The sequence below is a fragment of the Podarcis muralis genome, chromosome 3 (genome assembly GCF_964188315.1).
Source record: "Podarcis muralis chromosome 3, rPodMur119.hap1.1, whole genome shotgun sequence".
Classification (NCBI taxonomy): Eukaryota; Metazoa; Chordata; class Lepidosauria; order Squamata; family Lacertidae; genus Podarcis; species Podarcis muralis.
This window is the reverse complement of record NC_135657.1, coordinates 84,698,091-84,711,920: the sequence shown is the minus strand read 5'-3', so window position 1 is coordinate 84,711,920 and position 13,830 is coordinate 84,698,091. Positions and strand designations below refer to the sequence as shown.

The 13,830-nt window shown below is 40.0% G+C and overlaps 1 protein-coding gene and 1 pseudogene across 4 annotated transcripts in view; both read left to right on the top strand.

Moving 5' to 3' along the window:
- COL19A1 (collagen type XIX alpha 1 chain) overlaps positions 1–13,830 on the top strand; it is a 192,001-nt gene that overhangs the window by 134,156 nt on the left and 44,015 nt on the right. For all 4 annotated transcript variants that reach the window (XM_077926263.1, XM_077926265.1, XM_077926264.1 and 1 more), the window contains exons 18-21: positions 6,686–6,739; positions 11,444–11,488; positions 11,869–11,904; positions 12,655–12,699. In XM_077926263.1, coding sequence (XP_077782389.1) covers positions 6,686–6,739; positions 11,444–11,488; positions 11,869–11,904; positions 12,655–12,699 — 180 coding nt within the window. The remainder of the gene's footprint in view (positions 1–6,685; positions 6,740–11,443; positions 11,489–11,868; positions 11,905–12,654; positions 12,700–13,830) is intronic.
- LOC114595084 (U6 spliceosomal RNA) lies at positions 6,423–6,523 on the top strand (annotated as a pseudogene).

Sequence of the window (13,830 nt, the reverse complement as noted above, 5' to 3'; positions counted from 1 at the left end):
AAATATTCTGCTTCCATGGCTCTTAGCCGCTTCTCTTTGATGAGGCTGCGGTAAAAGATCTCCGTGTTTCATTGCAAAGCATTTAGAGGGGTGGAAAGGGAGTTGGGGGGTGGGTGACTCTGTTTACCAAAGAAGGCATGGAGTGGGTGGAAGTGATGATTCAGAAGTGTTTTCCAGATGGGCAGATAAATTATCTGCCTTTTAATGTTCCTTTTCTTGTCCTGTGAAGAAATGTCAAAAGTTCTCTCCTACCATTATGCCACCAATACTGCCTGTTTCCTATAAATAACATTAATGTATAGTGTTCTTGGGGCCCCATGGATCGATACAACAATTCCACCACTGCTAGAAAGCAGAGATCCAAGTGCAACTAACATAGTCTGGACCCTTCACCCCACTATTCTATACACGTATCAAAACTTAGTTTTAAATTAATATTTCATTGGTATGTGGTAAGTCTGAAAAATATTCAAAGGAGCAGAATGTGCTAAATTATTATTCAAGGGAGAGGTCTTTTTGAATGACAGGTAACCTTGTGATGTTTAAACTTTTTTGAAGGGGGTGCTGTTGAGATTTACATCTTCAATAAGTAGATTGAAATAAAGAAGTATATACATGTACATACCCTGTTTCCCCAAAAAGAAGACAGTGTCTTATATTAATTTTTGCTCCCAAAGATGTGCTAGGTCTTATTTTCAGGGGATGTCTTATGTTTCCATGAAGAAGAATATGGTACACATATGTCTAATTGTGAGTCAGCCAGACTCCGTCAGGGCAGAACGAGCAGCAGGCGGCTCTCTGATTTAAAGAGACCTCGCACTGCCTGAACAGCTGCGCTGCGGCCAATCACTGAGCTGCGCAGCGGCGCTCGCCGTTACGGTCCAGAGGAGTCAGACGCCTTACGGTAGCTTCGGGGGCCTTATATTCCGGGGAGGCCTCATGTTCGGGAGAGGCCTTATTATCGGGGAGGTCTTCTGTTCGGGAGATGCCTTATATTACAGCGAGAGGCAAAACTGGAAGTAGGTCTTATTTTCGGGGGATGTCTTACTCTCAGGGAAAGACGGTACAGAGCTTTTCTTTCCCACTATACATTCAGACAAGGCTCAAATCCATGAGCTTCACCCATCTGACCATCTATTGTAGTTAGGCTTTGGAGTGGAATATACTTAAGTAGGTTATTCTTAAGCCCCTCCCCTTAAGGACCCACATTGTACCCTTGCTGAAGTGACTCTCCCTTCACAGTTTTGTGCCTGCCAGCCAAGGGGAGGAGGAAGGGATAACTGATATTTCCAGTTGTGAAGCTGAGTGGAAAGCATGCTTGCAAGAAAGGCTGCTATACCTGGAGGTGCATCTCCAAAGCTTTCGGTCAATCTTGACTGAAGCCCTCCAGAGACAGCCTTCCAGATGTGTAGCTTTGTAGCCCAGAGACCTGTAGCAATCCAGATGTGGCTGGACTACAACTCCTATCATCCCTTACCATTGGGCCATGCTGGTAGAGGCTGATGGGAGTTGGGATGCCATCAGTATTTGAGGGGGAAGATCATTTTCTTTGAGAGTGCACTGCACAGGTGTTTATTACTGGAACTGAAAGATCGGTGGCATGTTAATTTTATGCAAACATTCTTCTAATCCTACCTTTAAGACCAGAATGGATAATCTAATTATACTATTTGATCTCTTGTGATAGACAGGCCGAAGATCAGTTTGTTTATTTACTATCTTGCAGGGCAAAAAAGCAGGAAGTGAATCATGAAATTTGGGGAAAGTAGCAGAAGCAGGCATTATAATATTTTAATAGGGAATGTACAATCCTTCAAATTTCTTCATTCCTTATGCTGTGGGAGAAATCTCACTTGGTGTCCATTGCACAGCCAAGTCCTTTGCTCACCACCAACGACGAGTGACACCCAAGAAGGTTTTTTTCTTGCTCGAACAGGAAAGGTTACAGCAAGTGATCATGAAAGTGATCAGAGGCTGAACCCTGATTTCTGTTTACAAACAGTTTTTATAGTCATATAGGTTAGACATACAAGACACCCAGTGTGTATACAGTCTTACTGTCGGCTTAACTGCAAAGTCAGGTGTTTCCAAATCTCAACTAGCTATGCATTTTCCTGTTTATACCCTTGTTTTAAAGGTCATGCCTTTGCATGCTCTTAATAATACTTCTCTCTACACACACTCTTGTGATTTGCTCTTTCTCTGTCCCTCTCTAAAGCTATTTTTAAAAAATGGAGATGGTCTTGCTTTGGTTGCAACACTTTTGCCGTGACAAGGTTTTAGAATTGAAGCGCTGTTTGATCTAAGGTAATCCTTGATAGCTAGACTGCAAAGGCTGGTCTGGGTTTGTGATGTTGCCTTAGCCAAAGAGGAAGAGGGGGACCTGTGAAGTGCAAGGTGCTCCCCACTATTGTGTTAACTATTAAAAAAGAGTGAATTTGTAAAGTGCACGTAAATCACAAACTGTCCTTCACCCATGGCTGCAGCAGCTTTGACTTTACAGTGGTACCTCGGGTTAAGTACTTGATTTGTTCTGGAGGTCCGCTCTTAACCTGAAACTGTTCTTAACTTGAAGCACCACTTTAGCTAATGGGGCCTCATGCTGCCGCTATACCGCCAGAGCACGGTTTCTGTTCTCATCCTGAAGCAAAGTTCTTAACCTGAGGTAATATTTCTGTGTTAGCTGAGTCTGTAACCTGAAGCGTATGTAACCCAAGGTACCACTGTACTTCACAACTAATTCTACACTTCTGTATAATCTAGACAGAAAAGAGCAGTGTCTAAATAATTGTTAACTGACTTGCTTCTGCTAACCTGTTTTGCCTGAATGTGGCCTTGTGCCTCTAAGTTCCATAGAGCAGGCACGTCCAACAGGTAGATCGCTGGTAGATCACTGGCTCCCCCCACAGAAGCTCAACGACTTTGCCTCCCCTAAAAAAAACTCTGAGCTGAACCCAAAAAAAATGGGGGTACATCACTGCCAGATTTTAATTCAGAAAGTAGATCGCAGCATCTTGGGAGTTGGCCACCCCTGCCATAGAGAGTTCTAAATGAACACATCGTCTTCCATTGTCTTTTGTTCTGAGAAAAGCCATTACCTGTATGAGATATCTGTACCTCCATCAGTTAAATGGCCTTTTAGTTTAGTCCCTTCCACTTACTTGGGTTTTTCTCTCTTATGTTTAAAATGTAATATTCAAAGGAAGAACAGCTAGGGGTTTCTGCCTTGTGGAGTATTTGTGATGTTTGCCCATTCAGTGCATTCTTACGGAAGAGATGGAGCTTGCTGGAAAAAGCTTCAGTGTCAAAATGCAAATCATGCTCCCTTGACATATCATATCTACCTCATTTGTAGCTTCGTTAAGACACTTTACAGCTTGATTATATGGGAGCCAATCTATGCCCCCCTTAGGAAATGTATCCTCGGGATAGCCATCTGACATCAACAAACAAAACAAAACCACTGTATTAGTGCTATATTCTTCATACTGTTCTTCAAATTATCCCAATTCTCATTCTTTAGATGATAATATCTCTTGCTTATGAGCTTGGTGTACTGTGAAAAGCAATGATACTGGTATTAGAAGACTCACAGTTTAATCTTATTTGGGTTTACTTGCTAGTAACTTTCACTGTATTCAATGGGGCTTACTCCCAGGCAAATGTGTTTAGGATTTCATTGTTGGATATTAGAAACCTTATCATACAGGCCACCTTTTTATTCTGAATTTTCGGCTAAGAGGCAAAGAAAGATTCATTTCTCTGATATGCTAACAGATCCCTGCTTTCTCTTTGAATGTGAATAGTAGAATTATTTCTGAAAAAGTAAAAAATTGATCACTACTTTTAAAATGTATACTTTTGTGGGGTTGCCTTGGTAGGACAAGAATAGTTATTTTGATCATATCCGGTAACCTCATGTTATTAATCTAAAGCAACATTTTAATACATTATGTTACTCAAATCCATATAGAATGCATTGTTAGGAAAAAGTTATGTAATTAAAACGAAGATATACTTTCGGGTTATCAGCTATTTTCTTCAAGGAAGATAACCAGTTCATTTGCCTTTCCAATCCAATAGTTTATTGTGCCTGAACCCCCCCCCCCTTTTATATACATAAAGCAAAGGTATCACTGGAATTAATCAGTAGCTAGAACTGCAGATGTAAAACTAGGAGTTTTTGATTGGAATGCTAACTCAGCTATGCACTGTGTTGCTGAAAGACTAATGAAATAAGTATTTGTGTGAAGGAAAGTCAACAAACATATTTTACCATTCCAAAGGGCACAGTGTTAATCTCTAAAGGCCCAATTAACTAGTTATGAAATTATGAAATTGTTTATTTACTCATTCTATTACTTCTGAATTTTTGTATGGCTAATGGTAATAAAAATTATAATACAAATATATTCAGTGGGAGCTTGCATAGATTCCCTGTTTCATTAGCATGGACCAGTCTTGGGTTATTTTTCTTGTTGTGATGCTAGAACATAGGTAGACTTTGAACTTGTGGATATGGCTAACGTTTATAAATAGACCCATTGCTTAAATAGTATGTTGTCTAAAAGTAAAGCATTATAATTGTAACATACTTCTCAAACTCCCAGGCAGGTCTTTCCCCTCGTCTGCTCCCTGATCCTTTTTAACTAGAGATACCAGCGATTGAATCAGATAACTTCTGCATGCAAAGCAAGGACCACTTAGCTCTGGTTTTACCCCTAAGTGTTGGTGTAAGACTGCCTTTCTTGGTCGAGGCTGACTTCCCATTCCCTTTGGTTCAGGGACCAAGTGCTTGACACTGAAGATCATAATCTCTCTGTGTTTATAATGCACCTGCTTATCTTTTTAAGAGTGCTGTGGGCATTAATGATATGGTGCTTACAAAGGACTCTGAACTGAAAACACTGAGTGGAATCCTAATTGATGTCGCTCCTCTTACAGAAAGCATCGGTTGGTGAAATGGAAAGGCAGATAATGTTTGGTTACTCTTCCTCTGCCCTGCAACCCCCTCCCTCCCTCCAGAATCTGCTCTGGAGGATTGGGAGACCCTTTTGAACAGATAAGATATGTGCATGCATTTGAAGGCTGCAAGAAGGAAATTAAATTGCCCAAAATTATCGCCCTCCCTGTTCTGTTGACCGATGCCTTCTTTCAGTGGAGTGACACCAATTGTATTCCATCCTCTGACAAGAGCATTATAATATATCAGAGATATTTAAAAATCATCTGGCTTAAGGCCAATATAAACAACAACAAAATGATAGTGTCCCTTGGTTTTTCCCCCTGAATTGTATTTCTCTTTCTCTGTCTCTTACATTGTAGCTGCTTTAAAATTGCTTTGCAAGGCTTATTTGTTTTATTTCTCTTTGGTCCTTAAAAAGTCTATATATTTGCATAGTTATAAATATTTATCATTTTGTAATTCTGGGCCTCGATGGCCGCAGCTATGATTGATCCTGTTCGGCATGCCCTGATTAGACCTTTTCAAAGTGTGGAAGCTTCTGTAGTAGGATAGCTCTCTTGGGGTGGTCCTCTGCTGAAATTTATTAACTGTGCTGAGACTAGCTTCAATTCCCTTGATGGTCCGCTTTTTTTTTGTGAATTTGACAGTCCTCTTAACCTGGAAAATCGTCTTGCTCTGTGATAAGGCAGGTGGAGGGGAGGATAATTCTAATACTGAATGTTTTCCCAATCCTTTTAGTTGGGTTGTTGCTCTGCTTTCCAACCTTGACAGCTTCTCTAGACAGACTGTAGTTCAAAAATGCACATTGGTTTGCTGTAAGTTGTATATTTATTTAAAACATTTATACATTGTCTTTTCGTCAAAAAAAAAAAGTTTGAGGTGCCAAGTCAGACCATAACATTTGCAATAACATTTAAAATACTAAAAACAGCAGTAAACCCACAGAGAGACAGACACCATTACAGTATACTGTATCATCAACATACTTTCACTTGAACTGTGGTTCTGTTGTAGCATTATCACATTAAGGGGAATGGCCTCAGCTTAGTGGTAGAGCACATGCTCGGCATATATAAAGTCCAAGGTTCAATCCCAGCTTTAAGAGCTAGTGCCAGTCAAAATAGTACAGTATTGGGGTAGATGGACTATTGGTCTGACCGTGTAAGGCATTTAACTGCCAAATAAATATTGTGTGTTACCAGGAGTAGAAAGTTTGGGGATTTGATATGTCTTATAGAAGTTGTTGGAAGTTTGCCACCACTCGCTTTCTAATGTAGCATTATACACCTTAAAGTTGTTAAGCCTGAACATTTTATGTTTATGGAGCCTGACAAAAGTGATTCAGACTAAGATTAATGTTAATTATATTTTTGTTGACCTTAGACAGTAATCAAATGTCTTTCAAATTTCATCTGCTTTGGATAAGAACAGGTTTTTTATTTCATAGATAGATACTGGGCTTGTTTTGGCAGCACTCATACTAAAATTGAATGATACAGAGAAGATTATTAGCATGGCCCCTGCACAGGGACAAACGGCAAAATTCCATATTTTTTTATGCTGGCCTGTGACAATTGTTCATATAAGATATATATAATCTCCAGTTGTGTGGAGATACTTTCAGTTCAGTTAAAATAAATGAATAATGCCTATCACACTATTTTGTCGAGCCAGAAATATTATATTGACCAGACACAATGAACTGTTTTCTCTTTCTAGGGTCCTCCAGGTGCGTTAGCGCTTCAAGATTCCTTTAAAGGTCCATTTTACCAGGTATGGGCAATTTTGCATGGGACGTTATGGAAGATATATGTGCTTGCACAACTTCTAATTTCATGTATCATTTGACAACTTTCCCCAAGATTTTAAATATTTGCTAAATGTCTGGGTTACATAATGGATTGTTTAGAAAGCCATCATCTGGGAGGGAGGAAAGCAAGCATACAATTGGACATTCTCAACCTTTCTAGTTACAGGTCAAGGGTATCTTCTGCAAGAATCTCCTTCATGGTTACAGATTAATTTTTCGTGTATTTTCCCATCCTACCAGCTGACCCCAAATACACAGCCCTTCGTTTTTGCCCATTGTAAAACATGTTGGTAACATTCTTGCAGAGTTCCTGGGGATTTTGTTTTACACATTCCCAAATTGGAAAAAAGTAAGAGAGGTTGGGTACTTAGTAATTGAGGGGAGGGGGCATGTTCATACCATGTAGACACATCCCATCAAAGACTGCCCTCTAGTGTGTATGGTAAACATTAGTTGAGGAATCAGAGGTAGAAAATCTAAAGCACTCCTCTGTGGACACTCTTGCACCAATGTGCACATGGAAAAATTGGATCTGGGTTATCAGTTGCACAAGATGACAGCCCTGCGTTTTATATATAGCCCTGATATATAGAGCCAGTGTGGTGTAGTGGTTAAGAGCGGTAGACTCGTAATCTGGGGAACCGGGTTCGTGTCTCTGCTCCTCCACATGCAGCTGCTGGGTGACCTTGGGCCAGTCACACTTCTCCGAAGTCTCTCAGCCTCACTCACCTCACAGAGTGTTTGTTGTGGGGGAGGAAAGGAAAGGAGAATGTTAGTCGCTTTGAGACTCCTTTGGGTAGTGATAAAGCAGGATATCAAATCCGAATTCTTCTACTCTTCTTCTCTTCAAACTATTGGATCCAGTAAATTCAGTGCCACTACAAAATGCATTTCCCTAAATTCTAAGCTTGCCTACTCAGAAGCAGGCCCATTCAGATCAATGGGACTTAACTCCTAAGAAAGTTCACATGAGATTGCAGCCTTCAGTATACATATTTATTGTGCTGTAGCATTTACTGTCTAGAACCCCACTGGGTTTGAGTAATTTGAAATGCTGCTTTCTGCATATGTCTCCTAATCCATTCTCTGGTATGGAGCAAACAATTACATTGAGATATTCTCCCACCCCAAATAGTTTGTTTCTTGTAATCTTTCTTGGTGTACTTGGCATCAGTTTTAGTAGCCATCTAATTTCACATTATTTAAGATTAACTTTGTGGCAGGTGACATGAGCCACAGTGGAGGTCCTCAGGGTTTGATATACATCTGTCTGCAAGATTCATGTTTCTCACTACCATGAGGCTCTACAAATTCTTTAGTCATCTCATGTTTCCCAATTAATATCTTCTGGCCAAACATGGGCCAGCTGTTTTGCCTTCAAGAAATTAATCATCTTTTAAATCCTCTTACAGTGCCTCAGCAAACTCCTCATTTCTGCTGCCCAGGGCAAAGCATTTAATGACTTATTTCCAAGCAAGCAACTTGCTTGAAAAGGAGTGCTAAGTTTAGTATTTGGGATGATGGAAGATTTAGATACTTAGACTCTCTGGAACCAGAGATTCAACTCACAGCAGGGCTGATCCTGCAAGCCTGGTGATGAATTTTCAGAGCAGTGTATCACATTAGCAGTATTTAGGAGAACAAATTGTCCTTTCTGGATGTTAAGGAACTATTGAAATGAGTGATCGGTCTTCATATGTTTGACATAAACATCACTATTCTCTTGAAATTATGTTATGTGGCCAATAAATTTCCCATCATTGAGCCTAAGAATAAATTAATTCCTATGTGTACAATGCATATTACTATTATTACCCTTCCCCCTAAGGTCCCAATTTACAACAACTTACAAACACAGAAATAGGATGGGTCCTAAAAATGTACATCTCAAGTGTCAAAAGCCAAGATAAAGAGGTGTATGTGTAATGTATTTAAATCTCTGTATGGTAAAGGGATTCATGCAATATTCAAACAATGTTCAGATTTTTATAAGTGTACATGATTGGTTGGCAGATCTGTTCCGTTGATTTTAGCAAGTTTTCCAAGATCCAACAATAAACTTGCAATTACTAGGCTAAGATTCATTCTTACATAGCTGCATGGCTAAATGGGCTCCTGTTCTCCACTACAATTTGCTGAACGTATTCCTGTATTCCAAAGCTGAATGTATTCCTAGTCACAGAAAGGGAACTCTAAAGGTTCCCACCTACATCATAACTAGGTATCTGCAAATGCTTTGTTCCATTCTCTCTCCTGACAACCACCATTGTAAAAATCAGACAGTCAGGAAAGATAATATTCATCAAACCCTGGTCGATGCACCCAAAATACTTCTATGGTACTGCCTCCAAAATTTTAATACCTCCCATACAAAAGTATATGCAATCCTGAGATGTACTGTGTAGAACTGTATGTGTATGTGCTCCCTGAGTTAAGGAAGCTGTCTCACATTGAATAGAGGCACAAATTCCTGATTTGTGAGGCAGTCTAAAATAAAGCTGCATTCATAGGCCTTGGCTCAAGACTTGCCATGTCTGAATGCTGATGTTAACATGACCTGACATTCCTGCTAGGTGGTTTGGAATCCAGCTTTTCATTCTCTTTTCTTCCAAAGCACCTTTCCAATCCTACCCTCCTTGCTAGTTTAGCAGGAAGGAACTAAGATTCTTTCTTCCCCCTTCCACCCTCCCCCACATTTTGAAACTTCCAGGTTGCTTCAGCAGAGCACGCTCAGAATTCAGAAGTTCATTTGAATAAATGGAAGTCAAAGCTTTGATTAGGATTTTAATGTTTCACTTTAAATTGAGCTTTATTGACATTTGCTTACCACAAAAGTGTCTCTATAAACCCTCCGAGAAAGGAGCAGATGCTAAAGGTTTATGGCAAGGTTAGGGAACCTGCAGTCCTGCGCCAAATTTGGCCCAGCATGGGTCCTAATTTGGCCTGCAAGCTGGTTTTACCAAAACCTCACCCACCTGATATCATATGCATGACAGACAGAGACATGGTTGGATTAGCTGCATGAATTGAGGTCCTTGTGGAAAATGTAATTGTGCCAATGGTCCCTGCAGAGAAAGCAGGGTTGAACTCACCCCACTTCAGGTGGTAAGTCTTAAGGGGTAGCGTTGTTTATGTGGCATTCACCCCTATCCACTTCCCAATCTTGAATACTCTGGATGGACTTGTGCAGGTAGACTCTGGTTGCAGTGAACAAACTGTGTACCTCTGTTATTGCCAATTCACATAGTCAACTTGGCATGCTGTGTGAATTAGCCCTTGACTTTCTCCCTTTAGCTCTCCTGCAGGAATTTTTGCCTATAACCAGCTGTTTTATCATTTGAAGCTCACATCTTTACCATTAGAGAGCCCATTGTTACTTTGAATAGATTCACATTTAACAGTTTCTTTTGTGTATGCAAAGTCATTTGCGTGATTTATATGGAGTTCTTGAGCTGGAACATTTCCATTAGAATAAATTTCCAATATTTAAAATTTATATACATTCTGAAAACGTTGTTTTGTTCCATTTCCCTGTTTTGTCATTCTGATGTATTTTCCCTCCCAATTGTGCTTTTAATGAGCAAATAAAATGCACATACTGTTCTGAAAAGTACACTTATATGCAATGCTGTGTGTTGAGGTTACAATGAAGAGCTTGGAAATGCTTGGTATCATTAAGAGACAGTGATTTTGCTTAAGGATTCCTAGTCTGTTAATTTTAAAATGAACCAAAGAACCAAAGCTCAGAGGCGATACATCCAAATGCTCATGTGAGGAATGATCCAACTATCAAGGCTAGACTTAAAGCTATTTTCATAAAAGTGGGGAATGAGGAAACAAGAGCCACTCATTTGGTCTCCACTATTTCTACTCTAATGCCTGAAGCAGGACTCCAGGACTGCCACAAGAAAGATCTATCCAGTCTCCCTACAGCTCAAATAGGGGACTTGGAGCAGGTTGCCCAGGGTTGGTTTTAATTTAATCTGGGCACATATCTGAAGAAGCTTTTTCCAAAGATACGCAACTGGTGTCATCATACTTGTTAAGATAAACTGAAAGCATTTTCTTAACTGCACAGACTATGGACCAAGTTCCAAAAGCGAGGGCATGTTCTCATTGGCTGACCCAAGAATTTCCTTGGCCTAGATGTTGGTCAAAGTCTGAGGCTGTAGTGTTTACTTTCTGGAAGAGCTGCAAAGCTCTCCTCTATAGACCGATGGAAACTCTGCAATTTCTGAATCACAGAATCATAGAGTTGGAAGGGACCATGAGGGTCATCTCACCCACCCCCCTGCAATGCAGGAATTTTTGCCCAGTGTGAGGCTCGAACACACAACCCTGACATTAAGAGTCTCATGTTCTACTGAATGAGCTATTAGGCTAAGTTCAAGACGTATATACTTTCTGAAAGAGCTGGGATACTTTCCTCTTTAGACCGACAGAAAGTGTGTGGTTTCTGTTTCACTTTTACTGCATATGTTTCGAATTTATTTAATATTTTTATATTATTTCCCCTCCTCCCCATGAACCTGAAGGTGTCTGCATGTCTGGGTGTGTATTACTAAGGGCTTCACTCACCTACCTGCTCACCCCTTTGGTAACTGCCCTTCCCCCACATCTGACCTAATCCCCCTCCCTTAACAATATTGTTTTCTTTTTATTACAAGAGTTACCAAGAAAAAATGGGCTTGAAAGGAGCAAAAGGTGAAAAGGTATGTAATTCGCCACTCAGGGATTTAGGGGTGTCATGGTTTGTTTGTCTGCATGTGTTGGCTGGGAAGTAAGCATGGCTTGCACTCACTAACAGTCCAGGCATAACTAAATGTTGCCATACTGTCCAAGTATACTCTATAATCCTCATGTGTAGTTTGTGCATAGACAGAAATGTGTCCTCTGAATGTTTTCCCTGATCCATTAGGTTACAATATTTTGTTCTGTACTCTATTACTTTTCCTGATGCCAGCTCAATGCTTGTACGTGCCTTGACGGTTAGCTCTTATGTTCCTGTGCCGATTGTTGTGGGTTACACATTCGGGCGTTTCATGTAATGTAGTCCATGTAAATATTAAGAAGGCTTATACTCTTGTCATAGGGAGAGCCTTCGGAGAAAGGAGAAAAGGGCGATCCAGTAAGTACAGCTAAAACCTGTCACTGTGGTTTCTTTTTAGTATTTATTCTTGGTTTGCTTCATACAGTTGGTGTATTTGCAGAAGTCTGCATAATAAAGTATGAACGAAAAAATATCACAGATCTCATGTCGCTGCTGCTCTGTTGCCTACATGTCAACGTGAATCATTTTCAGGAGCCTTTCCCAACTGGTACCTTCAAGGTGTTGTCAAACTACAACTCCCATAGGTCCCAACCAGCATGGTTAGTGGTCAGGGATAACAGGAATTGTCTGAAACATCTGGAGGGCACCAGTTTGGGGAAGGCTGATTTACACGTAGCAAGGGGCAGTGACTTTTGCCTCTCTAGATGCTGCTGAACTATGTCTCCTATTGGTTTGAGCTGTCATGGGCTGCATGGCACCAGCCGGGATGGGCAGGGATGCCAGGTTCTATCAGAGGAGGAAGAGCCCCCCCCCCGCCCCGGATTCGAGGTGTGGGGAGTTCAGGCAGTGGCAGGGAAGAAGGTTCTGCACCTTTGCTGCTGGACTTCCCAGCAAGGGAAGAGGATTTGGTTGAGTCAGTCTCTACACGTCTCCAGAGAATGAGATTTCCAGGATAGCTCAGTTGGAGATGGGGGGGGGGGGGAATGTTTGGAGGGTAGGACTCAGGTCCTGTCACCAAGGACTTGGTGTTGTCTGCAATAGCAGGAACATTTTTCATTCATATATAGTTAGAAGTTTAACATACCATTCTCAAAAACATTTTTGTAGGGTGCATCAGGGGAACCTGGACCCATTGGAAGTCCAGGACCACAGGTACGTAGGTTATATTTAGTATACAAAATACCACGTTGAAGGTCTGTGTTGCCCTTCTTCTGATTTCTAATCCTTTATTTAATACCATTAATTTTTTTAAAATAGTCTTCTGAGCTATGTACTTGCACAAAATGCCAAAAATATGCACAGTATTATGGGTTTTTCTCACAAGTTCTGCTGACACCTTAAAATAGTTGAATGCTGTCCAGATCCTGTGTTATTTCTTTGTCCTGTACAGTGCCAAATAAACAGTTAACTTGAATGTTAAATAATCACAGCAACTGTGTTCCGATCCAATGACCCCTCTCAGTTGTCCTTTACCAACCAAATTTTGATATGCTGCTACTGATCCCTGAAACTGATAAAGAAATCATATTATTTTACTTTATTTATGTCTGAATGTATATGGCAACCTTCAGTTTGCAAAAATGCATAAAGCAGCTAACGAATAAAAGACCACAAATAAATCCCAAATACGTTTTTTAAAAACCCCCAGTAAAAACAGCTCTTCATTGGAAACAGTAAAGTCAATTCAAACTAAAATGTACAGGTGTTTTTCTCATGTTTGAAGAGCAGAACAGAGTAAATAATAAAGAACAGCAGCTTCAACATTTCTATTCATATCTAAATGTCAATCATTTGAAAGTGCTATAAAAGTCTGAAAGTTTCACTTCTGAAATGCTATAAAAGTCTGAAATTTTCACTTCCCAAAGAAAAGTAAAAAATAAATAAATGCTCATTTTCAAGTTTTTTTTTAAATGGAATGAATTCATTTTTTCCCTGTGAATTCACATGTAATATTTGGCATGATTGCAAAAAAAAATTTTTATGGTCTTTCTCATTTGCTATGAAATATACCTCAGGCACATAAAAGAGAGAGAGAGATGCACTTCCTCCTTGAATAAAATTAATTCATACTCCAAAAGGCTTTGCAATTCTGTGCTTTTATTCATAAAAATTCATTCTAGAGCTGTCTCTTCTATAGCGAATTTTAAAGCTAATGGTGTAGAGCTCTATTTAAAATGCCCCATTTGTTTAGATGGATTCTAGTTTATTTCATTTTCCCCCTCCCCTAACACTTAAGGAAACTGAAAGAGAGCAAGAACAGATAATGAAACTCACAGCTGGAAT